The 25273-nt window shown below is 39.4% G+C and overlaps 3 protein-coding genes across 3 annotated transcripts; 2 read left to right on the forward strand and 1 right to left on the reverse strand.

Moving 5' to 3' along the window:
• Positions 1-1185: 1185 nt before the first annotated feature.
• Positions 1186-10195, forward strand: cldn7a (claudin 7a). The gene is made up of 4 exons (XM_068308305.1): positions 1186-1408; positions 7039-7203; positions 8205-8289; positions 9128-10195. The coding sequence occupies exons 1-4, from the start codon at positions 1186-1188 to the stop codon at positions 9294-9296; spliced, it is 642 nt and encodes a 213-aa protein (XP_068164406.1). The 3' UTR covers positions 9297-10195.
• Positions 10196-11714: 1519 nt separating this feature from the next.
• On the reverse strand, positions 11715-16271 carry si:dkey-112a7.4 (uncharacterized). Its single transcript, XM_068308038.1, has 3 exons — positions 15985-16271; positions 15305-15647; positions 11715-13487 (listed from the first exon to the last, which is right to left on the reverse strand). The coding sequence occupies exons 2-3, from the start codon at positions 15483-15485 to the stop codon at positions 13408-13410; spliced, it is 261 nt and encodes an 86-aa protein (XP_068164139.1). The 5' UTR covers positions 15486-15647; positions 15985-16271; the 3' UTR covers positions 11715-13407.
• A 3341-nt stretch (positions 16272-19612) lies between these two features.
• Positions 19613-23821, forward strand: LOC137590750 (cornifelin homolog B-like). The gene is made up of 4 exons (XM_068308482.1): positions 19613-19733; positions 20997-21100; positions 21213-21367; positions 23405-23821. The coding sequence occupies exons 1-4, from the start codon at positions 19708-19710 to the stop codon at positions 23573-23575; spliced, it is 456 nt and encodes a 151-aa protein (XP_068164583.1). The 5' UTR covers positions 19613-19707; the 3' UTR covers positions 23576-23821.
• Positions 23822-25273: the final 1452 nt, after the last annotated feature.

Consider the following 25273-nt stretch of genomic DNA (forward strand, 5'->3'; position numbering starts at 1 on the left):
TAGGGACAGTATTGCTAAAGGCACAATCAGAATCATCCATTTCGTTTTGGATGATTTGGATCCAGGATTTATCACTTATAAGGACTGTTCTCAATATGCATGGCTGATAACTCTCAAACATGGACGAGTCACATTATGAGAGTCAAATCATCATGGTAGCATTAAATGCTTCACTTCCTGACTTTAACACAAAGAAATACAAAAAAAAGTTAATATCTTCGTCATATATGTTGACAATGACACAAGCCAGGGCACTAACACCTTATCACGTTCAAATCAAACATTTAGACATCTAAACTGGTTAAATATCTTGTGTGTTGTTGCTATAAATTCTGCTCTTCTGGTTAAGTTTCAATCTTTTCATTCCTGACGGTTTTCCTCATACACATCTCATCGTCTCTGACCTAGAGCCATTTGGGAGTTTGCTTCATTGTGATATACAGCCCCAATTTAGGTCAGTGGGCCTAGATCTTATACAAAATGAATGATGTATGCACAAAACACACACAACTAAAGAAACAGAAGAGAAAATTATTTGATTCAAACGAATGACTTTGCAGCGAAGTGAAATCAGCCGCTGTAAAGATATTTGATGTCTTTGTCTGATGAAAAGGAAGAAATCCCCCTAAAAACCACTTAATCCTTCTCACCCAGAGATTTGTACTAAATACTAAATCTTCATCATTATCATTATTTCAAAGCTGGCATATAGAAGTTTAGTTTTCGTGGCACTTTTGTTTTATTTGACCTTCATTTTGTCTCATGAGGGGGGAAAAAAATCTCTTTAAAGAGAAGAAAAAAGACAAATAGCTGAATGAGAGACAACCTGTTGCTTTGCTGGAAGCAGAGGGGACGTTTCCCAGCAGCTGGCTGACCACAGAGAATCACACATACATGCATCAGCGGGCATGATGATTACACACCCTCCTTAAACCATCACCCACATCTCAGATGCCCATCCTTGAGTGTTAGAACCCCTGGTGTACGACACGGGAGCGGCTCGGACACCACCTGTGGCTCTCTCTCTTTTTTCCCCCCCACCACTTCAATCCAATTAGGCGCTTTTAAGAGTTATCTGTCTGCAAGTCTAGAGAGGAGGAGGAGGAGGAGGAGGAGAGGGATCCAGGATTCAGGACGCACCGCTCGACAAAGTTGATCTAGTGAAGAAGACTTTTTAGAAAAACCATGGCCAACTCCGGGATTCAACTGTTGGGATTTTTCATGTCGCTGATCGGCATCGTCGCGCTGATCATCGGGACGATTCTGCCGCAGTGGAAGATGTCAGCGTACATTGGGGACAACATCATCACCGCGGTGGCCATGTACCAGGGGCTGTGGATGTCCTGCGCCTTCCAGAGTACAGGACAGCTCCAGTGCAAAATCTACGACTCCATCCTGCAGCTGGACAGTAAGTAGTGACTGGATCATCATTCCTCTGTAGGCCTGCAGCAGCCAGAAACTAGGAAGGGAGGAAGGACACTAAATATCCCACGTTTGCTCAAGTCTGTATTTTAAGTTTCATGTCCAGCATGCCAGATGGAAATGTTTTATGTCACTGAGAGTTTACAGATAAATAAGAAAGAAAAAAAAAATCTGAGCAGCCAACAGCTGTCATGACTTTAAATATATCATTATAGAAACAGCTTGATCTTTACAAAGGATCTGATTCATGATTTCTTCACATGTTCCATCAAAAACATTCACAAAAGCGAACCGTCAGTGGATTACATTAGAGTAGAGAGACGGAGTAGAGTAGAACTTTATTGATTTCATGAAGAGGTTCCGTCAGGGAAATTAACTAGTGCTACCACTCATGAAGTTTGGCATCTTAGGGTATAATCTTTTCATCAAATCGTTTTTAGGTTGACTAACCTCATTGACACATAAAACAAATAGGTGACTGTTAATGCAGCTGGTCTTCTTTAGCTAAGTCCAGGAGACAACATTTGTAAAGTAGCTGAGAAAATTAATCTATGTTCTTCCTTCCTTCCCCTCTCCCTGCATTCAATAAGCACCTATACATTGACACAATTTCATCATCCTGTAGAATTCCAGATCTAATTCCAAGACCAACAGTAGATCCTCTAGGATGAGTGGCAGTTCCAATGAATACAGATTAACATTTTCACTCCAAATTAATCAAATTCAGCATCCTGATCGTGTCAGTGACCCCTTGTCCTTCTGTGTATGGTGTTCCAGTTTATGAGATGGTCTACTGTATGATTAATGTATTTATTTGAATTTCCAGAATATAAATCAAGTGGCCTTGATGCCTAATCCCTACCAGTATGTAACTATAAATGATTTTAAATCTCAAAATCTCATTGGTGGGGCGAGGAAAAGAGATATGGACCGTCTTAACAGACTCATCCGCAGAGCGGGCTCAGTGGTTGGTTTGAGCTCAGCACGTGGTTGAATGGATTTTATTTAATTTTATACTGTTTATGTTTTAGTTATAGTTTAGTATATGTCCTGTTAATGCTACATGTGTCTGTTTGTGTAGTGTTTGTCTTGTGGTATGTCCTGTGATGTCAGTGTTTCTTTTTTTAATTGTATTTATTTATATATTTTGACCTGGTTTTTACCCAGTATTTATTCATTATGTAATGGCTGAGCAGTGGATATGTGCAATTTCCTCCAGGATTAATAAAGTATCTGTCTGTCTGTCTGTCTGTCTGTCTGTCTGTCTGTCTGTCTATCCGTCCGTCCATCCATCCATCCATCCATCCATCCATCCATCCATCCATCCATCTATAATATTCCTTTTGTTGTGAAATGCTTCCCTGCGATGCACTTGCAGCACATCTGGGTTGTACTCCACCTCTCGATTACTGTACCCCACTTCCCAATTACAGTCCTCATCTTCAAGAAAATGGATTGATGGATCGATGAAATGCTTGTTAAAAAAACTGATGTCAGAGATGTAAACTCGAGCATCCCAGCGTGATGCTGTTGGCACTATATTTGACAGGTGGAAACATTGCAACCGCTGCTCCTTATGACTGGAAATCTTGCCAAACTAATTTCCCATATTCCCTGGAAGGGTGACCATGGTAGCTTCCTGGTGTAGCTCAAATATCTGAACAATCTCCCAACACTTAAAATACTTTGTACATGATGATGCAAAAATGTTCCCTTATTCAAAGCAAATTGGAAACTCTGATTTTGATACTTTGCCATTGTTTTATACAGCTGATTATAGTATTCGCATTAAGGCAACACTTTTTGTATATATTAATATGTTTAATATTCTTTGCTCATTTTGAATGCTATATATCCTATCTATCTGTTTATCTACCCACCCATCCATTACAACGACAGGACCGTTTTCACCCCAGGCCTCTTGAATGGGCTGTTGAATTCCTTTGGTTTTGTGATTTGCTTAACTTCTCTATGGGGAATTCCTCCAGGAAATAAATATCTCCAGGAGCCATTTTTTAAAAATATTTTCCTTGTGGTTAATATAGCATTGTCACTTTTACATTACTCACAACAGTTTACCTGACATTTGCTTATGCTTCACAAGGGCTATTAGAAATGGAGTTGAGAAGTCTGATTTTTTTTGTTGTTGTTGTTGCTTAAGTTCATCTAAGACTTTGGCACGGTGGCGCAGTGGGTAGTGCTGTCACCTGGTTCAAGTCTCGCTCCATGCAGAGTTCGTATGTTCTCCCCGTGTCTGCGCGGGTTCTCTCCGGGTTCTCCATCTTCCTCCCACCTCCAAAAACATGTGCTTCAGGTTATTTGGCTGGTCTCAAATTATCTGTAAGTGTGAGTGTGTACATTAGTGTTTATCCTTCAAGTGGCTCCACGGTGCACTGGCATCGCAGCTGGAGTGTACCCTGCCTCATGCCCAAGTAAGCTGGGATAGGCTCCAGGTACCCACAACCCGCAACAGTGGAAGAAGCGGGCGTTGACAATGAATGAATGTTATTTATTTATTTTTATTAGCTTACACCAATGTTTTTTGAGTGGTCATGTGAGGCCATTTCTCAGGCCATCCATCCATCCATCCATCCATCCATCTTCCACCGCTTATCCGGTCCTGGGTCTGCCCCGAGGTCTCTTCCCAGCTGGACGTGCCAGAAACACCTCCCTAGGGAGGCGTCCCGGAGGCATCCGCACCAGATGCCCAAACCACCTCAACTGACTCCTTTCCACGCGAAGGAGCAGCGGCTCTACTCTGAGCCCCTCGCGAACAGCAGTGTTTCTCGCCTTATCTCTAAGGGAGACACCAGCTATCCGCCTGAGAAAGCCCATTTCAGCCGCTTGTATCCGCGATCTCGTTCTTTCGGTCATGACCCATCGCTCATGACCATAGGTGAGGGTAGGAACGAAGATTGAACGGTAGATGGAGAGCTTTGCCTCTCAGTTTAGCTCCCTCTTTGTGACAACAGTGCGGTAAAGCGACTGCAATACCGCTCCTGCTGCCCCAATTCTCCGTCCAATCTCACGCTCCATTGTTCCCTCACTCGTGAACAGGACCCCAAGATACTTAAACTCCTTCACTTGTGGAAGGACCTCATTCCCCACTTGGAGAAGGCATTCCACCGGTTTCCTGCTGAGGACCATGGCCTCAGATTTGGAGGTGCTAATCCTCATCCCCGCCGCTTCACACTCGGCTGAAAACCGGACCAGTGAGCGCTGCAGGTCACAGGCTGATGACGCAAACAGGACCACATCATCTGCAAAAAGCAGTGATGCAATCCTCAGGCCACCAAACTGTAAAGCCTCCTCACCACAACTACGCCTCGATATCCCGTCCATGAAAATCACAAACAGAATTGGTGATAAAGCGCAGCCCTGGCGAAGGCCAACAGCTACTCGGAACAAGTCCGACTTACTGCCGAGAACCCGAACGCAGCTCTCACTTTGGGCATACAGGGATTGGATGGCCCTGAGGAGAGGCCCCCTCACCCCATACTCCCGCAGTACTTCCCACAGTATATCCCTGGGGACATGATCATATGCCTTCTCCAAGTCCACAAAACACATGTAGACTGGATGGGCATACTCCCAAGCCCCCTCTAGGATCCCTGTGAGAGTAAAAAGCTGGTCTGTTGTTCCACGACCAGGACGGAACCCACATTGCTCCTCCTCAATCTGAGGCTCGACAATCGGCCGGACCCTCCTTTCCAGCACCTTGGAGTAAACTTCCCCAGGGAGGCTGAGGAGTGTGATGCCCCTGTAATTGGCACACACCCTCTGGTCCCCCTTTTTAAAAAGAGGAACCACCACCCCAGTCTGCCACTCTTTCGGCACTGTCCCAGACTTCCACGCAATGTTAAAGAGGCGTGTCATCCACGACAGCCCCTCAACACCCAGAGTCTTCAGCATTTCCGGGCGAATCTCATCAACACCCGGGGCTTTGCCACCGTGCAGTTGTTTAACTACCTCAGTGACTTCACCCCGAGAGATTGACTCTGATCCCCCATCATCCTCCAGCTCTGCCTCTGCAACAGAGGATGGGTCAGTTGGGGTAGTTGGATTCAGGAGTTCCTCAAAGTGTTCCTTCCACCGACCGACAACGTCCTCAGTCGAGGTCAACAGTGTCCCATCTTTGCTGTATACAGCTTGGATGGTTCCCCGTTTCCCCCTCCTGAGGTGTCGGACAGTCCTCCAGAACAACTTTGGTGCCATCCAATAGTCCTTCTCCATGGCCTCTCCGAACTGCTCCCACACCCTCTGTTTTGCCTCCATCACAGCGTCGGCTGTGATGGAGGCCATCACTTAAATCCTATAGCGTGCTATAGTTATTTTTTGCATTGCAGGCATCCCGATTAATATTTTAGGTAGTCAGAAATTTTAAAAATTCACAACATGACTTTGGCTTTAAAAATTTGGTGCCCTCTCCTGGTAAGACAACTGCAGCTCATCATCATCTCCCTGATGAACCCTCTGAGCACATTGACAAACCATGAATCATGTATTGTGGACCTGTGATGATGTTGATCACAGCCATAACCTAATGGACTGCTATTTGTGTCACAGCCTAGATTGTCTAATCAGAAAAATCTGTTCATAACATTTAAAATAACACAAATCCGCAAAAAAACAAACAAACAAAAAAACATAAGTGGAGGTAAAAGCTGAACTAAATTGAGGATAAACAATGAATGATGATTTCCTATCTTTCTCCAGTACATCCATGATGGGACAACAAAGATCACAATGATGTCTGAATACCAATAATGAATCATCTTCATTCCTTGACTAAGACCATACATTTAAATTCTTTCATTCAGATAACCTATACTGTTGTTTCCTAAGTTTCCCCCAGCTGTCTCCCACTTCTCTGATTCCCCTGTCTCTCTCTACCATCCATTCCTCTGTCTCCTCACACTGCAGGAGTGATTTGTTTGTTTGAGCAGGGCAGGGACAGATTAGACTGGCACAGACTGGTTCTAGGTGGAGTGAGAGAGAGAGAGAGAGAGAGAGAGAGAGAGAGAGAGAGAGAGAGAGAGAGAGAGAGAGAGAAAGTGACGGGGGGGGGGGGGTAACCCTGTGATAGGTTTATGGGGCTTCCACCTCTCAAACAGCAACAGATGGTAGGGAAATAGTGTCAAAGAAAGAAGTGTAAGATGTGTGTGTGTGTGTGTGTGTGTGTGTGTGTGTGTGTGTGTGTGTGTGTGTGTGTGTGTGTGTGTGTGTGTGTGTGTGTGTGTGCGTGTGCGTGTGTGTGTGTGTTTATTCCTGTGTATCCCATGGTTTCTCTTCCAGGAAAAGCTCACATTTAAATGTCCTAACAGGCTGATGTGAATGTAATTCACAACCTCTGGACACACACATAAAGTCTCACTGATAGGTCAAGGCCTGTTTATTTATTGTCCTTATGATTTCCCACTTAGTGCTTCCAAATTTTTTGCTTTATCACCTGACTTGTGTTCTCCTTGTCTTTTGACAATACCATATTGTTTTGAATTTTTAAATTAATCTCCCTCATTCCAAAAACACAAAGGGCCATCTGTTGTTCACCCCACAGCGGCAACAACTTACTTTTCCTGTTTTCCGAATTATTTTACTCCTTCCTGTATTCCCCAGGTTCACTTCAGGCCACTCGTGCGTTGATGATAGTTGGCATCATCGTGTCCATTGCGGGTCTGGGTGTGGCTTGCATGGGAATGAAATGCACGACCTGCGCAGGGAATGACAAACAACGCAAATCCAGGGTTGCCATGACGGGAGGAATCATCCTACTAGTGGGAGGTGCTCAATCAGATATTTAACTCTTTCAGATATTGTTTGTTGTTTTGATTAAAAAAACACTATTACTGCATGGACTAATAGACTCAGTACTTATATTAAGATGGTACCATGTACACAAAACTTGAGAGTTTTTCGGAAAACTGGCCACAAAACACTATATGAAAAGTTAAGGGATCATGAAAACAATTAAAAACAATTCTAGTAAAAAAAAGAATCAGTGTACCCTTACAAATGCTAAAAATTAACTGGATGTATCAACCGGCAGTTATGAATGATGTGCAGGTCCAAGTTGTACATTGTGGGTTTATGGTGGTAAATGGTAAAGGATAGAAGTCGGAAACCTCCTGAGAAATTAAATTGACCATAACATTTTATATTTAAGTGAATCTATGGTGAACAGACTGACCTGATATTAGTATTGCCATTTTTAAATGTACAATGGCAGCTCTACCAAAAATATATACTGCAAATAAATTAACAAGAAATTGACTGAGAAGAAAACAAAATTGACAAGTCAGCAAATTAGTGACATATTTTGACATCATGTCCACTGTGTAGTTAGGGTGAAATAACTCACGCAGATTACCACTGTTTTTGCTGACCACACAACATAATGACCAACCAACATAATATGGTGGGCTTATTATGGTGTAGTATTTGATCAATAGGTACCCAAACTCACCTCACATCAGTCCATTTTTTCTTCAGTCATGCATGAGTCATACACTATGTAGGAGGTTTGGTCTCTGTCCCAAAAACCTTTCTTCCCACTCTTGGTTCTGCCATCCAGAGGTCATTAGGTTGAATGGAACCAGTATTCCTTCCACTGACTCAAACTTAAGGAGACTAACTGACTCTGAAGAAAGCAGACAATAGATTGTTATGGTGCTGGAGTCTATAGTCAGTCTCCTGGAGTCTGTAAAGGGGATAAAAGCATGTCCTCTGACTCAGGTTTTGATAATCCTCATAGACTGACAGATCTTTGCTGTTCTCACTCTTAGGGTTGTGTGCCATCGTAGCATGTTCCTGGTTTGCTCATAATGTTATACGGGCTTTCTACAATCCATACACTCCTGTCAACACCAAGTAAGTATCGCGAACACACATTGTGTTGAGTAACAAAGTAAAGGTGGCAGTTTGACATATAGGGATAATATCTTCTTGTCCTAAATCAGATTAGAAGATCAGTGTTACTCTCATTTCTATTCATTAGGAGGCTGCATTGATGAATTGTTTTAGTTTTGTATATTGAGTCTAAACAGAGTGAAAGGCTGGCCTGAGTGTTTTTATTTTATTAGGTTTTTTTTGTTTGTTTATTCAATTAATTAAATTCTGTAAATCAGTAAGATAAATAATGACTTTTGACCCGTGCATTTTGCTTGGACTTATTTGATTTCCCCAAACTGCGACATTCCAGGTAGAAACATTATGCACTGTGTCTATTATTTTTATTGAACTATAATTACTGAATAATTCTTAAGATTAAGAAAGTATATTGGCAAAATTGGGCTGTCATATTTGTAGCAATACCAAAACATTGCCAAAATGAACTCCGCTTCAACTAGTCAGTTTTGCTCATGCATTACTGAATTATTGATGAAAGTTAAATAAAAAGTTATATTTACAGTAATTCTTTGTTTGAATGAACTCCACAACAACAGGAAAATATGTATAGACAACATATCTGTGTAGTCTATAGAGTGACTTTCTGTCTGGTTCATAATCTTTCTTCCTCGTTCTTTGATTCATCATCAAGCATTTCCTGTGTTTTCCTGAATGACTGTACAACTTTACCTAAGTTTGACCATTCTTGGAAGCATCTCAGATAATGTAAACTGGAACATTTCTGTTTAGATATTTTAGTGTCGGATATTTTGTCCATATATTTATTTTTAAATAATTATTATTATGTTGTCTTCTTCAGGTTTGAGTTTGGCGCTGCAATTTTCATCGCCTGGGGCGGTTCCCTTTTAGACGTGTTGGGTGGAGCCATGTTGGCTGCATCCTGTCCTCGAAAGAAAAACGTATCCAAGTACCCATCTATGGCCAGTTCCCGCTCCGGTCCAGCAAGTAGCAATAAAGAATATGTCTGAGAAACAAAGGAGTTCACCCACATCCATCTTTGGAGTTCCACTGAAGAGAATGTTAAGTGTTTGAGGAGTTTTGACTCATAGAGGCAAAGAATAACTGAAATTGGACTTTCCTATCTTTTTATTCAGGCTAGCTTGATAACCCCTTGATTATCATGCAGTCTTTATAGATGATGTTTTACACCCTATCCACACATTCCACAGTTGTTTACAAGTGATCCTCACAAATGCATTATAATTGGATCCCCTGACTTAATAGACAAGCCCCTGGGGTGTAACCTCTTGAATTGTAACCTAAATGGTGGACTGTTGCCAACACTTGCATGTCCCCGTTAGAACCAGCAGCTCTTAGCATTCACCATGTAATTGAAAGCAATCCATTCTAGCGAGGTGGCTAGGCTGCAACTCAGGGGTCTTGTACAACAAAGAGACAAGGTTACAATACAGTGTTTTATATCAACTGTTGCTCCTTCCAAAATAGATTTTACGATGAGCAGGGTGTGACTTCACACAAAGCTCTCACTGTGTAGGGTGACAATTTCACACTGGCCTTTTACTACAAGACTCATTACAGGCTAAGCAGCTCTTCATACCAGTCTGCTACAAAGCCTGCAATGATATGAAATATTTTGTTATATACTCACTGTGCCATTATTGCTCTAACAACTTTCATATCAGCCATGGTAAAAAATAAATTGTATGTGGATTTACAGAGTATAAATGTTAGTTTACTCTGGTCCCCCTCTAGGTTTTTAAAGTCATATTTTTTATAAGATATTTTATGCTTCAAACAGTGTTTGATGTTTTATAAATGTCATAGTTTTGTGCATTTGGCTCATTTTCTGTAGCGGGTTATGATGTAATGAAGTTGAATCAAGGGTACTAACAGTATTAAAATTGAAAAAGAGTGTATTGTGTACTGACTCCATGTGAAAATCCTTCCAATAATCAATATAACAATTATGAAATTACACAAAAAAAATCTAACAGTATTTGAGTTTGTACAAACATAGCATTGATTAAATAGAAATGGAAACACATTGGTTTGTCTGGAAAAAAAATAATTTTAGCTTTTTGCAAATTAATATGGATTGATCAGCTCAAGATTTACTTTAGGTTTACTTCCTGTGACTGGACTCTTACTCTATCCCTTGGTCTCTCAGTGTTTACAGTTTTCATAAAATGAAACATAGTTCTCTAAAGGACGACCAAGAGGATGTTCGTTTTTGACAGACAACTTTATCTGTCTGACATAATAACAGAGGCATTAATTATCAATGTCCTGTAGTGCCTTCAAGTGACTTGTGGTGGTAAGCAGTGTGCGATTTTTGGGGGGGACTGTCCCCCACTCTGGTTTCCACATCTTATCCTCGGGGGATAATAAATAAATATATATATATATATATATATATATATAAAAATAACAGGAAGGTAGTGACAGAATTTTCTTACAGGTAGTCTGTAGTCTGGACCTAACTTTCAGCCTGAACTGAATTGTCTTCAGTCTCGATGTTGGTGAACATCTCCATGAACATAAATGTATTGTGGGTTTGTTTCCTGCTCAGAAGTTCACAGAGATGTGGATAGAAGGAGGAAACACTGCAGATGACGCGACAACAGGAAACCTGAAAAGACCAAACGAAGTCGGACATCAGAGCAAACTGTTCGTTTGATATTGAATCAGCATGACTTGATAGCATGACTTGAAATCTGAATCTATAGGGTATTAATGTTACCTTTTGTCGGCCATTACCATTAATCTAAATCCTCTTGTCATTTTGGCGTGATAGGTCCTTATCCAAGGTCCTGAAGCATAATGACAGCTTCATCACCTTCATCTTCCACATCGTAGCCGACACAGAAAATTAAATGTTGTCTTTTTAAGTTGTTTTATATATGAAAGTTAAACTGGAAATAAGTCAGGCTCATAGGGCTGACCATTTACCAAAGAAGAACTGACTGCTTATCTATCTATCTATCTATCTATTATTTCATGATTTCCAAAAAAATATTCCCCCCACCTGTTTTTTTTGACAAATCGCACCCTTGTGGTACCAGAGTGCCGTCACTAAAACTACTCAAGTAAAATCATTTCATAGATTTGCATTTAGTGTATCAAACTTTTTTTTTCCAATTAAAAAGTTCGGATTTGGAGCTTCAATCACTTCAGACCACCTAGACGAAAGTTCTGAGTAGCAAATATCTGATAATGGAATACCTCTGGTTTTACTCTAAGCAGAGTATGTTAATTAAAAAAAAAAACATGTAAAGAGGGGATTCATGTGATCATAATTATTGAATAAAAAACTTATACTCACTGAGGCGGTTTTTAGATGACTGTATCTGAGCAATAACTTCATTTCTTATAGTCTCTTTTTAAAGAAAAAAAGCACCTGGTTAGGGAGTCAAATATTTTCTGCTGCTGCTTGTGACCAGGTAATAAATGAGCCAACATAACAGTTTTTATTTTCCCTTTGGGAATACGAGTAAGATCATTTACAGAAATAAAGCATGTTTCCCCAGTGAAAGCCATGTTTAAGTAAAAAGAAATGGCACAAATGCACCGGAGCAGATAAATAAATCTACACTTGTGCCATTCAAATGCATTCAATGAACAAAACACTTTCACAAAGATATATTGTTTACTCATCAAGATGCATTATGAAAATTTGACCATTTCCATGCAAATATTATCACAACTGAAACAACAATCTTTGAGTCAGAGAATAAGCAGTGAAATCCAGCACTTTCATGATACGTGAAAATCAAAAATGAACCAGTAACAATTTCACAGCTAATTACATAACATGACATCAACATGTGCCTTTACAGACAACAACATGTTGTTTCAAGTTTCGCAGCAATCTTTAAAAAACACCATTGTGAAGATTGTCTCAGCGGTCAGAGCTCATCGTAGGCTGCTTGTTTTCATGATCTCATGCTGTCATTATAAAGTTTTATCTTAGAATCACTCACCTGACACCACCTGTGGTTGGCTGAACACAGACAACTGTTACAGAACTGACCCTTAAGACATTTTGTCCTATGACCCGTCTGTGTACAAATCAGAATTAACTTAAATGATTGATCAGAGTACATCGCAAATCATTTGGCAATTTATTTAAGACATTTAGAACTGCACACATCTTCTACCACAGTTGTCTGGCCAACTGGGAAACCCTGTTTCTGAAAACAAACAAACCCTCTAAACATCTGTGGTTGTTTGTGATATTTTTCTGCTGACTCTGCAGCTCCAGCAGACAGTGAGTTTAGGAAAATGTTGACTCTGCATGATCTATAGAGCATAATGTTTGGTGTGGCTGCAATACAACTACATAGCCCTTAATAACAGGATACAAGTTAAGTGTTTGGATGCTTTAACAGATTCAATGCATAGAGTTCTGCAACATATCACGCCACATAACAGGCATTCCCACAAAGTGCACCATTTGGAAAGATAATAGATCTCAGTTTACGTGACTGAAGCTATTTCCATTCAAAAACAAGTAAAAAACATGAAGCCATAACAACACAACAAAGTGGTTCTTCTCATTCTTTAAACAATAAATAATTAGCAAGCTTTTTTTCACTGTAAATAGCAATTCTTCATCCACTGGATAATAGTACACAGCTGTCATCAATGTGAGAGGGGAGAAAGATAGTGATTGCACAAACGAAGCTTAACATTTGACCTGTGTGATACACATTAGCAGGTTTGTCATCCCTCACAGAGCAACTCCATGGTCAGAAAACCTCACAGGCAGCGGAGAAGCTGCTTTTTGTCTGACAACCAGCTCAGTACAACTTTAGAAATGTAGCCCTTGGTTTGAATCTTTGAAAAATATAGACACTCTCCAAATCTGTCCAGAAATTCTACTGCCTACCGAGGTATAGAGGCCGGTGCAACACAAGTCATTCACAGTCTGACCAAAGGTAAGTTAAATAAGCACTATGTACAATCAGGGCCTTCGACTGGCGCTTAAAGAACCATTTGTTGTGCCTTATTGAGCCTTCAGAAGCTGCAGGAGGACACTTTACAGGCTCAAGGCCAAGATCACTGACAGAGGTTCGGAACCCCAGGAGATTTCCTTTTTTTGGCACTTCTTGGTAGAGTTTAGGAGATGGACGACAGCGATACAGGACACTGCCCATTGTTGTTCATGATGTCATCCAAGTCTGCATCGTCCAAATCCACTGAGAAAGAAAGGGCAGGGTCAGGAATATTCACCTTTGGGTTGATCCCAGTACCAGATACCTTTTTTTTGGTCATTTAAAGATTAACTGGACCACTCCAGTGGAATAGTTTCATATTTAAAGCAGTTCATTCTGTTACTAAAACATACTGTTTCAGGTTGTTATGTTAAACTGAGTGAATCCAACAGTGTGCTAATATTTAACAGAACATCATTGCAGTCTATTCTATTCACTCTATTAACCAAAAAAAACAAAAAAAAGGAATGTAAAAAATTACCAAGTAGTCAAAAAGTTCTTTCAAAATTCAACAACTTGTGATCACCAAATTGAAGTTTTAAAAAACTGGAGTATTTTCAGATCAAATAATAATCAGCTTTGATTTTCTTTAGCCATTACATTATACAATCCATATTTGTGTTATAAATGTTAAAAAAAAAAAAAAAGCACCTGATGATTTCTGGTTTCTGGTGAATGGATTTGTTAGAATGTAAAAAAATCATGCTTTATTAGCCCTGACAATATCACCCCAACATTCAATACTTTTTTCATGAAAGTTTGCTAATAGTTTGGGAATTTTCCAGTTTGGGATTAATGAAGTACATCTAAATCTAATCTAATCTAAATCTAAGTAAATCTATTTATCAATCAAATAATGAGAGTGGTGCCTCGTGACAATTTTATTTTTCTAATTTTGGTGAAAAAAACCTGTTTCACCTGTTGAGTGTGTAACTTAAAAATTATGTCATACATCCAAGAAATGACGCGCGCGCACACACAGACACAGACACACAGACACAGACACACACACACACACACACACACATCTGCAGTGCTGCTTTTTATATCCAGTCATTTTCACTTCTTCTATGTTTCTATAGCAACAACTCATACCTATTCTTAAGAAAAGGGTAAGGTTCATTTTTAAACTACATCTTGTAAGCTGTGTATTATCACTTTGACATAATGTGCATTTATCACAGAAATGACGCAAAATGCATCTATAATTTTAGGTTTGAATTTTTTTTTTTAACTTCAGGAGCAAAACTTGGCAACATCAGATTTTTTCCCCCCCAAAGTTTAACTAAAACAATTTTTTGATCCTGTTTTTTTGGTTCTCTAATCAACTGCTCAATTAAAGAAGACATCATATTTGGAAATACCAGTGGCGGGCTGTCAGGGCCAGCAACGCCTTCTCTGCTGGCCTAAAACATACTCAGTAAAACACTTATTCATAAATATTTTTAAATAAAATTGTAATGTTATTTATTTTTATAAAAATGTTTTTTCCTGTTAAAAAGTTGGATCAAAAATTGGACTTAAAAGGCGCAAGAAGATCTGCGCGCACACTACCAAAAACTCCCCGACAGCATTCTAGACAACATTCGTTCCCAGATACGGAATCGATTTCAGGACCATAACATGTTGATGTTTCTCTCCCTCTTCGACCCCCAGCACTTTCACACTTACAGGGAAAAAAGCCGCCTTTTCATGCTTAATGTAGAGGCAAGCAATACTGTTTGATTTCCCCTGACTTTAAACAGAACTGTCTGTGTTATATATATATATATATATATATATATATATATATATATATATATATATATATATATATATATATATATATATATATATATATATATATATATATATATATATATATATATATATATAATATTATTTAATATTATATTATATTATATAATGTACATTATGTTTATGTTTACCTGGACCTGCAGGAAGAAAACTGATGAATCATCTCACGTGGATCCAGTCACACTTTTTTTTTTCATTTTTTAATAATGCTACCAGTTACGCACCTTTCTTGGACCGACCAATCTGGCCCAGTTTGGGTGCCCTCTGCCCGAGTCTCTGAGGGTTGGCCTCGCCGCCATGCCCGTTAACCTGGGGGTGTCCGGGGTTGAACTGCCCAGCCGGGCCTGGCTGTCGAGGCGGTCCGTTGGGCGGGATGAGCTCTGGTACACCTGAAGCTCCGTACATCTCCGGTGCGCGTCTTCTCCTGATTGGCCGCTAGATGTCCGCACAGATTCAACTTTGCCTCGTGACGAAAAGCCTCTTACTTCCGCAATGGCATGCGACAACGAATGTATGGACAAGAGTTGATCAAATGTTGGGACAGATCAGAGCGAAAGTCCTCGTAATCTGTGAATGACAGGAAGGTGTTTGTCAGCGCTGGACGCCACGTGTCCGCGAGCGGCCAGTATTTAGTAAATGCGCACACACGTCCTCCCGTTTACGCAGAAATAAGCGACGTGGGCTGGTGTGTTTAAAAAATAAAAAAATAAATAAAACAACATTTCAACAAAAACAGGTGTATCAGATTCCTTCCCAGTCATCACAACGTGTGAACACAACGTCTCTTCCATTTAATGCACTCACTAGAATAAACCGTCTTTCAGCCCGCGTCTAGTAGCTACATGAGAGGATCGCTTTCTCTATCATTCTTTAACATTATACTGTTATACGGAATAAATCTTACCTCTTTTCTTCTTCACAAAGGCCGCAGTTGGGAGCTGATTCTGCTTCAAAACAGGGTTGTTGTTGTTGTTTATCAGAGCTCTCTCCCTCTCTTTCTCTCTCTCTCTCTCTCTTTCTCTCGGCACAACACCGAGGAAGCGTCGATTTAAAGGAGCCTCTCGTCGCTTTCTCGGCCTTCAGGGATTTCCTCGTATTGTGTCTTGACTCAAAGCTGCATGTGGACGTCACCGTGAGGTTGAGGCAAAGGACAGCGCTGTCACTTCGGATTATACAGCGGGGGTGTGTCAATGCTACGAGGGCGCACTGCGTAACAAACGCACCATCGGTAATGAGAGTGACTCAGACTCCAGCCAATGGAAAATTGTGTTCACAATAATGTTTCATGTCAGCGATAGCTGCATCCCTGAAGTCCATACGGAAACAGGATAACGTCAAAAAGGGTGGGATGGGGGTGGGGGTGGAGGTGGGGGTGGAGGGGGTAGGAATAAATAAGGTTGATTTGCTTTTCTGCTTCTTGTTTTAGTCTTTAGAAGTCTCTCAGTGTTCCTTAGATGCATCTATCTATCCCTCTCTCATAATGACTTTTATCTGTCTTCTTTCCTTTTCTGCTCTACACAGTAAATGTGAAATCAAAGTCTGACTTATATATTTGAAATCCTCCACACAAAGATATTAATTAAATTGCAACACCTTGCAAAATGTATGTTTTTTAAAGTAAATTGGTGTATTGATTTGTTTTTCTACTCATATTTTTAAGACAATTAAAAATAAAATGATCAGTTAAATAGAACATAAGTTGCAAAGTGCCGATGTTATTTCAGTTTGAGCATTTTCATCCTCTGAGTTTGCTGTAGCTGGTAAAGTTAGAAATGTTCAGCACCTAGTTAACACAAGAAAATATAACACAGAAAATACAGTATATCCTTACAAATGTGAAACATGAAGTTAAATAGAGATTTTATAAGAGAATAGCATCGTGGTTATTACACGAATTTAGCTAATAATTTAGGGACAGTTTTTTATATAAATATAAGACAGGGCTGGAGCGACATGGTGGTGCAGGAACCTTCCTGCGTCACAGAAAGAAAACTTCAAGCTTGTCTGGTGAGGTGGTGTGTTCTCCATGTCTCCGTGTTCATCCATCTTGCATCATCTGCAAGATGGATGGAATACAGGAATGACTCTCACTACAGCGCGACCCTCCACCAAGGTCAAGCATCCCCTTTTAGTCCTCATCCAACAACCCTGTTTGTGCATGTGGGAATGTTTTATCTCATCATCATCGCGTTTCGTGGATGAATCCATGCATGGTTGGATTAAGAGAACAAATTTAGACTTGCCAAGACTGATCTGCTTGTAGATCTAGCTGTGCATACCTAAGTGGAGCTATGTGGAGGTGGACTATGAGAGATGATATAAAATAGTCGGCTTCACCTCTTCTGCACAATCATCAGCACACCGTAGTAAATGAAACAAATACACAATCATGTTGAAGATTGTAGTCGCCTCTCTGCTACTGCTGGTTCTGGTTGACAACTTTTACTGCAGCTCAGGTAAATGAACAGAAAATATTTTTCTTTGCTGCATACATGATCCTCATGATGCTCTTCTTGTAAAAGTTTCACCCCTTGTTTTACAGGAAATGCTTGAAAGGTGGTTGATGGTTGATTTATTATTGTTATTGTTGATAAATGATTTCTTGCTTTTTGGATTTTTTTTTTCCACTGAGTGCAGCGTCACAGACTGGATTTCAAGTGACCAAAGAGCACATCCGCAAGTGCAGATGCCAAGGCGAGTGTTGAATATGTTTTCGTTAACAATTTGCTACATAAATCAGCTTAAAGCAAGAACAGCTTAATCATTGGTGCTGTTATGTCTTCTTCCACATTTCCAACCAGTGCTACAGTATGTTGTCATGCAAAGAAGACAATAATGCATTAAAAGTGGTTATGACCTGCGTTTGTATGCTGTGAATTTAAATTTCAACTTCTGCTCTTTTTGCAGTTTCTCCCAAAGGAAAGATAAAATGTCGCTCTCCGCTGCTTCCCACAAACAACGTCAAGAAACAGGACCTGATAAAATGCTTCTGCAGCAAAACACACCAACGCTGTGAGTGAACTGATACTAAACACCATGCAGGTGTCAAAGATTCTGTCCTTTCTGCGTCAATATTTAGTAAATAATTACATTAATTTAATTTTTTTTTCTTAGTGTTTCCAGAGTTCCAGACAGCCTGCAGGTCATGGCGTCCTAATATTCCAATCCCCCTGTTTTAAATGGTTGAATTACCCACAGAGCAGGTTCTTGAACACATCTTATAATGGCATCACTACAGTATTACCATTATATCCCATAATTTAATGTCTCATCTCATTAAAATCACTTAAAGTCAGCTAACAGTTAATATGATACACGTCATCATCATAGTATTGAACATGAACCATATCTGTGATGTGTTCATGTTTTGTAAATAATGATTTTTCTATCAAAGAGATATTTTGCGTGTGTGTGCATTGAAATGTAAGTGGAATTCAGGCATGATTTGACGCTTCTGAAAATATGCTGATTCATTTTCTTGATGGCTGGTGGGAAAATATACCCAGTGTTCCACTACGATGCCCAATGCAATAAGAATGATCAGTTTATGGTTTAAAATGTTTTTTGTTTGCCTGAATGAGCTAACTTGCGGCTAGTTCCAGTGTGGAAGACCCACTGAACCTCTCCAGTCAACAAGACAGTAGTAGAACCACTCTCCTACAACTTTGATGTAATTAAAGCACTGGGCATCAGGATTCAGGATGTTGTGATCTGTGTATTTTGAGTCACTAATAAAATATGTTGTGACATTTTGGCTCAGTTGTTTTTTAATTATGGGAAATGATTGAATATTTGTAACAAAGTTCCGATACTGAAAGGCCTCCATATGCAGGTCACCCAGTAGATTGTATTACTGGAAGGGCATCCCATAGACCACTTCATCAAGTTATCTTAGATCTTGATGTACCCCAGGGCGCACATGATCATGTTTTGTCCTTTGTTTTTGTTTTGTTTTTTAATAGGAGAACATAAATTGTCATCAATGGAATAAAAAACTGACTTTCTGGTGAATTTGATACTTCCAAACCTACCATGAATGTCACCTTTGTTAATCTTCTGTTTCATCATCTGAGTCAGCTGCAGCCCATATGGGAAAAGAGGTCAGTGTAGCTTGATGGTGGAAAGATTTCCTCCAGTGAATTTAGTCCGGAAAATAAGGAAAGTAAGGACTTACACCGGAAGGCATTTTCAGGTGGCGCGTATATAAAAATTGTAGTGCAGTTTCATGTGGTGAAAGTCTTTCATCATTTTTTTTTTGATGGGCAGAATCCTGAAGTGATTGGTCAACAAGGAAAGTAAAAAGTCAGGGCGTTTTTGTAATAAATAAACATTAAAATGCTACGGGTTGGCAGAAGTAGCTCTCAGGAGGGCCCAGCCCTGAGGTTTACCTGTTGGCTTCATATTTACACCAAAACACATGTTAAGAGCCCCCCCCCTCCACACACACACACACACACACACACACACACACACACACACACACACACACACACACACACACACACACACACACACACACACACACACACACACACACACACAGACCAACTATTGTCAACGAAGAACAAAGTCAAACACTGCCGAAACTTTAACGGCTCTAGGTATATCAGCTCTTGGTCTTCCTGATATGTTAATGGATAAACTCTTGAGCAGGTGAGTCTTTATCAAACCAAACCTAGCTCCATATTCTTGGTTATATTTTCACCCTGCCTAAAAATGTAGTGTTTCTTCAGACGCTGGCTCTGAGCCACGCACGTAGCAGAAAAAGAAAATCATTCTCTGAGTTTGGCAGGAGTCTGTGAAACAAAACTACAGATTACCTCCGACTAGGAGGCAGCTGCTTGTAGACCTTTGTTCTTCTGGGTTTAGTGCTTATCTTTGGTTCCTGTTGATTTTGTCATTGTTGATTGTCACTGTAGCTCCAAACTGAGTTGTGGTCCAAAAGTTGACTTATTTATATCTGTTTTGCTTTTTTTTACCTAAATACTGTTTAATCCATAAAGATGAAATACACACTTTACAAAGAGTTACATGTATATGCAAATGTATTGGTTGATTTATTTATGACTTGTGGTTATTAAACTAACATGTCTCCACGTCTTTGATTCCTAGTATGTTTTTAAATCAAGAAGTGTTTACTCTTCTTACCTATGGTACATTTGCTCGAGTATGTGAGAACAGTTATGAGGTATTTGTGCATAACTTCAGTAATTCTCCACATTATTACTTTACATTAAAATTTCAGACAGAAACAGTCCAGTCAGGACTCTTTTCCTGGTGTTGTTTGCTACATGAAGGCTCCAGAAATATCAATCCAATTTAATAACATAGAAAATAAGAAGACCAACAGCATCCCACCGGCTATATAATTGGAACATTTCCTCATACCTTGAGTACCTTTTACTTATATTTATTAGTAAATTCTGAAATTAACACTAATTAATTATTTTGATTTTATATTCTTATTCTCAAACTTAACTGATGGATCTGTCCATTCCATCCCTTCGTAGCATTTTTCTCTCCATTACTTTATGTCCACTTTAAGCCCTTTAAGGATAACCAGAGAATGTTAGTCATGCTTTAGTTGCTCAAAAATAAATAAAAAGCATTGGCAGCGATACTGTATGTTCATCTCAGACATTTTGTGTTGGCGGTGAATATCGAACAGAAATCCGAATACCTCTGGAAACCAGTTTTATACACAGGATTACAGGATTGAGAGACCAGTAATGAGCCTCCACATTAGAGTTTATCTAAATTTAAATTTAAATGTAATCTTTAATCTTTAAATTAAATCTAAATTTAATTTTAAATTAAATTAAAAATTAGAGAGAAGAGAGAATAATAAATCATTTTCATGACCTAAACAAACATTGTGAAACTCACGCTGTGTCCCCAAATCCCTTTCACTGCCAGCTCAGCAATGTCTCAGCAGGTGGTCCATGTCCAACCCCATAGGGCTCATGATGCAGGTCAATGGAGCACTGGCCTGTGTGAATGTTATAAAGACATGGGAGATTGTGAGTATCCATACATTATGATAATTGGCTGATTGTTGACAGGAAGATTCCTCTAAGATATTGGTCATGAACTGATCGCTAGATCATTCACAGGCCTCAATGCTGTGTGCAGGTTGCTTTGCGCTGTGCTGCCTCCCAGTGTTCACCTGTAAGGTGACAAGTGCGGTGGGTGCGTGTCCCTGCCTGCCTCTGCTGGACTGTATCGGCTGTGTTCCACCTGCTTCTCTTGCCATGAGGGCATCTGTCAGGCAACGATATGGCATTCAGGTAATTCATCTAACTGACGGGAAGAACTTTATTCTTCCTGAAAATTGTCTTTCATTTGGTGTATTTTATGTGATGGTGACGAAAGAGCTGCCACAATGTAGGCAGTAGCATTGCTTTTTGCTTGCCAAGCGAGGCCTCGTTAAATAATTGTTCTTTCTTTTAATTTGAGTCCTTTCTGTATGGAATTGTGTGTTTTTTATTTGGGTAACTTTATTCTTTCCCATATAAAACAGCACAGATGTATTAGCCAGGTGTGTTGTCAAGCAACATTATAGACATTTTGTTATCTTATTTTTCAGTCAATGCTTCCATTGCTTTCATATTACCTTCACAATTTACTACTTTCCAGTATGTAACATTAAAGCACTAGAACTGAATTTACTAAGTTGCTTTAACAGGTACTCCAATGTCCCCAGCTCAATTTAGCCAAGCTGCAACTTTGAGTAATGATAATATCACTGCTGACAAGATAAAGACATTAATGTGATGAAACACATTAACAGCCCATGTGGAAAATAGCTGCAAACATCAAGAAAATTGGCTCAATGACTGGTTATTGGTTATTACTTTAGCAACACAGTGTGGTGACATGAGATAAACCACAGATGTACATATGCTGAGCATGCAGTGAAAACACAGCATGTTTATTAAATTAATAAAGCTACATTAGATCCATAAATAACTTCATGAATAAACAAACAAATGCATTTAAGTTCCAGTGAGCTGCTCACGCTGCCCACCCACTACTTCTCTGCAATGCCTGTCAACTCTAAACACAACTGCCTGCATGGACGCACCTCAGGTCTTTTTCACTGAAAAGGTGCGCATCAACAATAGATAGGAGACAGATGCACCACGAAGATGTGAGTTGAATGATGGATAAATCAAGACAAGTCATCTCTGGGAGTATGAAGAGAAGCAGGGATAAGGCAGGAGGTGTGAGTGGTTGGAGGCCAGGCAGAGGCTGGAGCTGTGCCATGGGAGAGGAGGTGGTTGGTAATGTTGGCACTCTGGAGGTGGAGTGGGCCGTGAATCGCCGTCAGTGTTGCAGAGCATGAGCTCTGAAGGTGCCAGAAGTTCTTATGAAAACTAGTCCCAGCATGTAGGCTGGTGTAAAGCAAGGCAATTACTCCACAACGGGTGGAAGGACAAAGTTGTAACAGTCTGTATCTTGAGAATAAATCCATGCAGACAGACCCGTTTATTCATTTGTTTGTGCGCTATAAGTGCGCTTTAAATTTGCCCGCCCGCCCGCTCGTCCATCCATCCATCCATCCATCCATCCATCCATCTATCCATCCATCTATCCATCCATCTGTCCATCTATAATGACTTTGGTGTGTCTTCAGACTTGTCTTCCAGTGCCACCATGTTTTTTGACTTGAAGTCTATGACAAATGTCTACAGATCCAAACATAAATTTATTTTATTTGTACAGAATCAGCATCAAATGCAATTGAGTCAATGTTGCACGATAGCATACACTTTATATCAATATCAATGATGTCACTCTATTCTAAATTTCATAGGCACCATAATTAAGGTAGCTCTTCTTGTTGACATACTGTCAGTTATTTCTGGGTTCTACATCATATTATAATACTCAGGCCAACAACTGGAATTTGCCTCCTGACTGTGTTTTTCAGACTTTATTAATTTATCCTAACGACAAGCATTTTTCCAGGACGCTGCTGCTAAGAGCAGATACTTGAGTGCATGAAATCCGCTGTTTTCTAAGGCAGAACATTTACTGTTACTACGACAAATATGCTGCCATGTACCAACTTCAAAATGTTGTGCTACATTTGTGCTTTGTTAGTATATTTACTCTAACAAAAAATGTAGTGGAACAATGAAATTCATAAATTTAAAATATATTTAAGGATTTCGTATCAGAGAACAACATGAAATAGATAAATAGAGGTGCTTTGTTGTACATATCAGTAAAAAGAACTCTTCCATTTGCTTCTAAATGCAAATATTCACCTTTTGTTTGAGCCTCCCACCTGTGTTCAAGCCTCTCTCTGTGTCTTACAGGGAAGCGTGTGCAGCGACTGTATATATGGATGCTGCTGCTACACTCTCTCTTGGCTCCAGATCTCCAGGGAGTTAAAGAGAAGAGCAGCAACCCACGCCTCCCTCTCCTCCTCCTCCTCCTCACACAGATACACTGCTCTGACCTCCCTGCAGGGGGCGCACCTGGTCTAGACGCTCCTTTCTCCGGGCCTCCATGGAGTCCATTTATTCACATTTCCTTTAGTTTTCAGCCCCTCCCCGCTACCCTGGTGAATTTAGCAGGGAAACAGTTATTGCCTAAAGAGGAAAAAACAATTTTGGTTCAGGATAAAGTCAAACAAGTTAAATTATACTTTAGAGTTGGGGCAATTGTACATGTTATTTTGTGAAGACAATTGAAAAAAAAAACCCAACAACAATAAAAACCCACTTTCATAACTTTTGAGTTATTCTATTTTTTTTATTATTCTAACACATTTCTGATGAGTAGTTTCACTAGAGTTTTCTTATCTGGCATTTTTATTTCATTAATGACTATTCAACCACTGATTCTGATATTTTTCCAGGCATTTTTATGAGTTGTGACCAGTTTATAACAAGTTATCAGAAAAGCTATTATGACATTTAAATATACTGTACAAATGTCCTAACTTTCCCTGAAGTTGAATTTTAAAAAAAGAAAAGAAATCTTTAAATAAATAAAGTAAATATCTATATCTATATTTTTTATTCTACCTGTGTGTATACAGTATTCTGTTAATATAAATCTTAGGTCTCTATCTTATTACTTAATTTTATTTACCTATGAGTAGTATTTTTAAGCATTTTCCAAGGGAGCCTATATCACAATGTGACTGTTGTGCACAACCGTTGATTGATTGATAAATCCACACATTATTTTCTTATAATTCTGGTCCAATCACATTTTTGTAGTATAGATTGATTTCTAGTGCCTTGAATATAATTATATCATTTATTGTATGTACAGTATGCCAAGTTTTGTTTTGTTTTTTTCTGCAGAACTAGTGCTTTTTCTTTTATACTTAAGTCATCTGTCATTTAATCACAGGAGGTGTTTACATGCAAGGTATTTAACCAATAATAACAGAGGGAATTTCATTTTGCCTCATTCAAACTTTTACTTATGATTTAAGAACCCCAGGACTGATTTTAAAGCAATGTTTCTATGTTCTTACTTACAGTATGTCTCTTTTAATAATATTAAGGAAAAAAAAATTGCTTCAACTTGTATTTCCTGGATATTCAGTGGAAAATATCTTGCAATGTTTTTATAGGAGAACAAACATTACACATAAGATTGACTATGTAAGATTTCATAAATGAAATTATTCATTAGCAAAAAGAGCTTGGGCCAAGACGTAATGTTGGTATTAACATTGTCACACTCTGAAGAGCATGTTTTATTTTCTATGTTTTGGATTGGGTCCCTGCCTACTGACCACTGGGGATCGTTGTGATATTGTAGTGACCACCACTAAAAAACACACAAACATTCACAGAAATACACACAACTCACATACTAATACACACAGGCAATAAATAAAATGCAGATTATGCAACAGGAAGAGAATAATAGATTCCTTTTTTAAAGAGAAAATTCAATTTGGCACTAGAAAACCATTCCTGACCTTCATACTACATTCAAGATTACTGGACAGGACATGTTAAAAAAACAAACAAACAAACAAAAAACAAAACAAAAAAAACCCCCAACAACAATATCCATCCATCCATCCATCCATCATCTACTGCTATCCAAGGCTGGGTCACAGGGACAACAGTCTCAGGATGGATGCCCATATTTCCCTCTCCCTAGACACAAGCTCCATAGTCCCTCCAGCATGTCCTAGGTCTTCCTCGAGGTGTCCT

The sequence above is a fragment of the Antennarius striatus genome, chromosome 23 (genome assembly GCF_040054535.1).
Source record: "Antennarius striatus isolate MH-2024 chromosome 23, ASM4005453v1, whole genome shotgun sequence".
Lineage (NCBI taxonomy): Eukaryota > Metazoa > Chordata > Actinopteri > Lophiiformes > Antennariidae > Antennarius > Antennarius striatus.

What these genes read in the sequence shown, in the direction of transcription:
- cldn7a (XM_068308305.1), top strand. Translation starts at nt 1,186, where the DNA reads ATGGCCAACTCCGGGATTCAACTGTTGGGATTTTTCATGTCGCTGATC. An exon ending in AATCATCCTACTAGTGGGAG is followed by an intron (nt 7,204 to 8,204) that starts GTGCTCAATCAG and finishes TCTCACTCTTAG; the next exon opens with GGTTGTGTGCCATCGTAGCA. An exon ending in TACACTCCTGTCAACACCAA is followed by an intron (nt 8,290 to 9,127) that starts GTAAGTATCGCG and finishes TGTCTTCTTCAG; the next exon opens with GTTTGAGTTTGGCGCTGCAA.
- LOC137590750 (XM_068308482.1), top strand. Translation starts at nt 19,708, where the DNA reads ATGTTAATGGATAAACTCTTGAGCAG. An exon ending in ATGGATAAACTCTTGAGCAG is followed by an intron (nt 19,734 to 20,996) that starts GTGAGTCTTTAT and finishes TTTCACTGCCAG; the next exon opens with CTCAGCAATGTCTCAGCAGG. An exon ending in GGCAACGATATGGCATTCAG is followed by an intron (nt 21,368 to 23,404) that starts GTAATTCATCTA and finishes TGTGTCTTACAG; the next exon opens with GGAAGCGTGTGCAGCGACTG.
- si:dkey-112a7.4 (XM_068308038.1), bottom strand. Translation starts at nt 15,485, where the DNA reads ATGTACGGAGCTTCAGGTGTACCAGAGCTCATCCCGCCCAACGGACCG. An exon ending in GATTGGTCGGTCCAAGAAAG is followed by an intron (nt 13,488 to 15,304) that starts GTGCGTAACTGG and finishes TTTCTTTCTCAG; the next exon opens with TGGATTTGGACGATGCAGAC.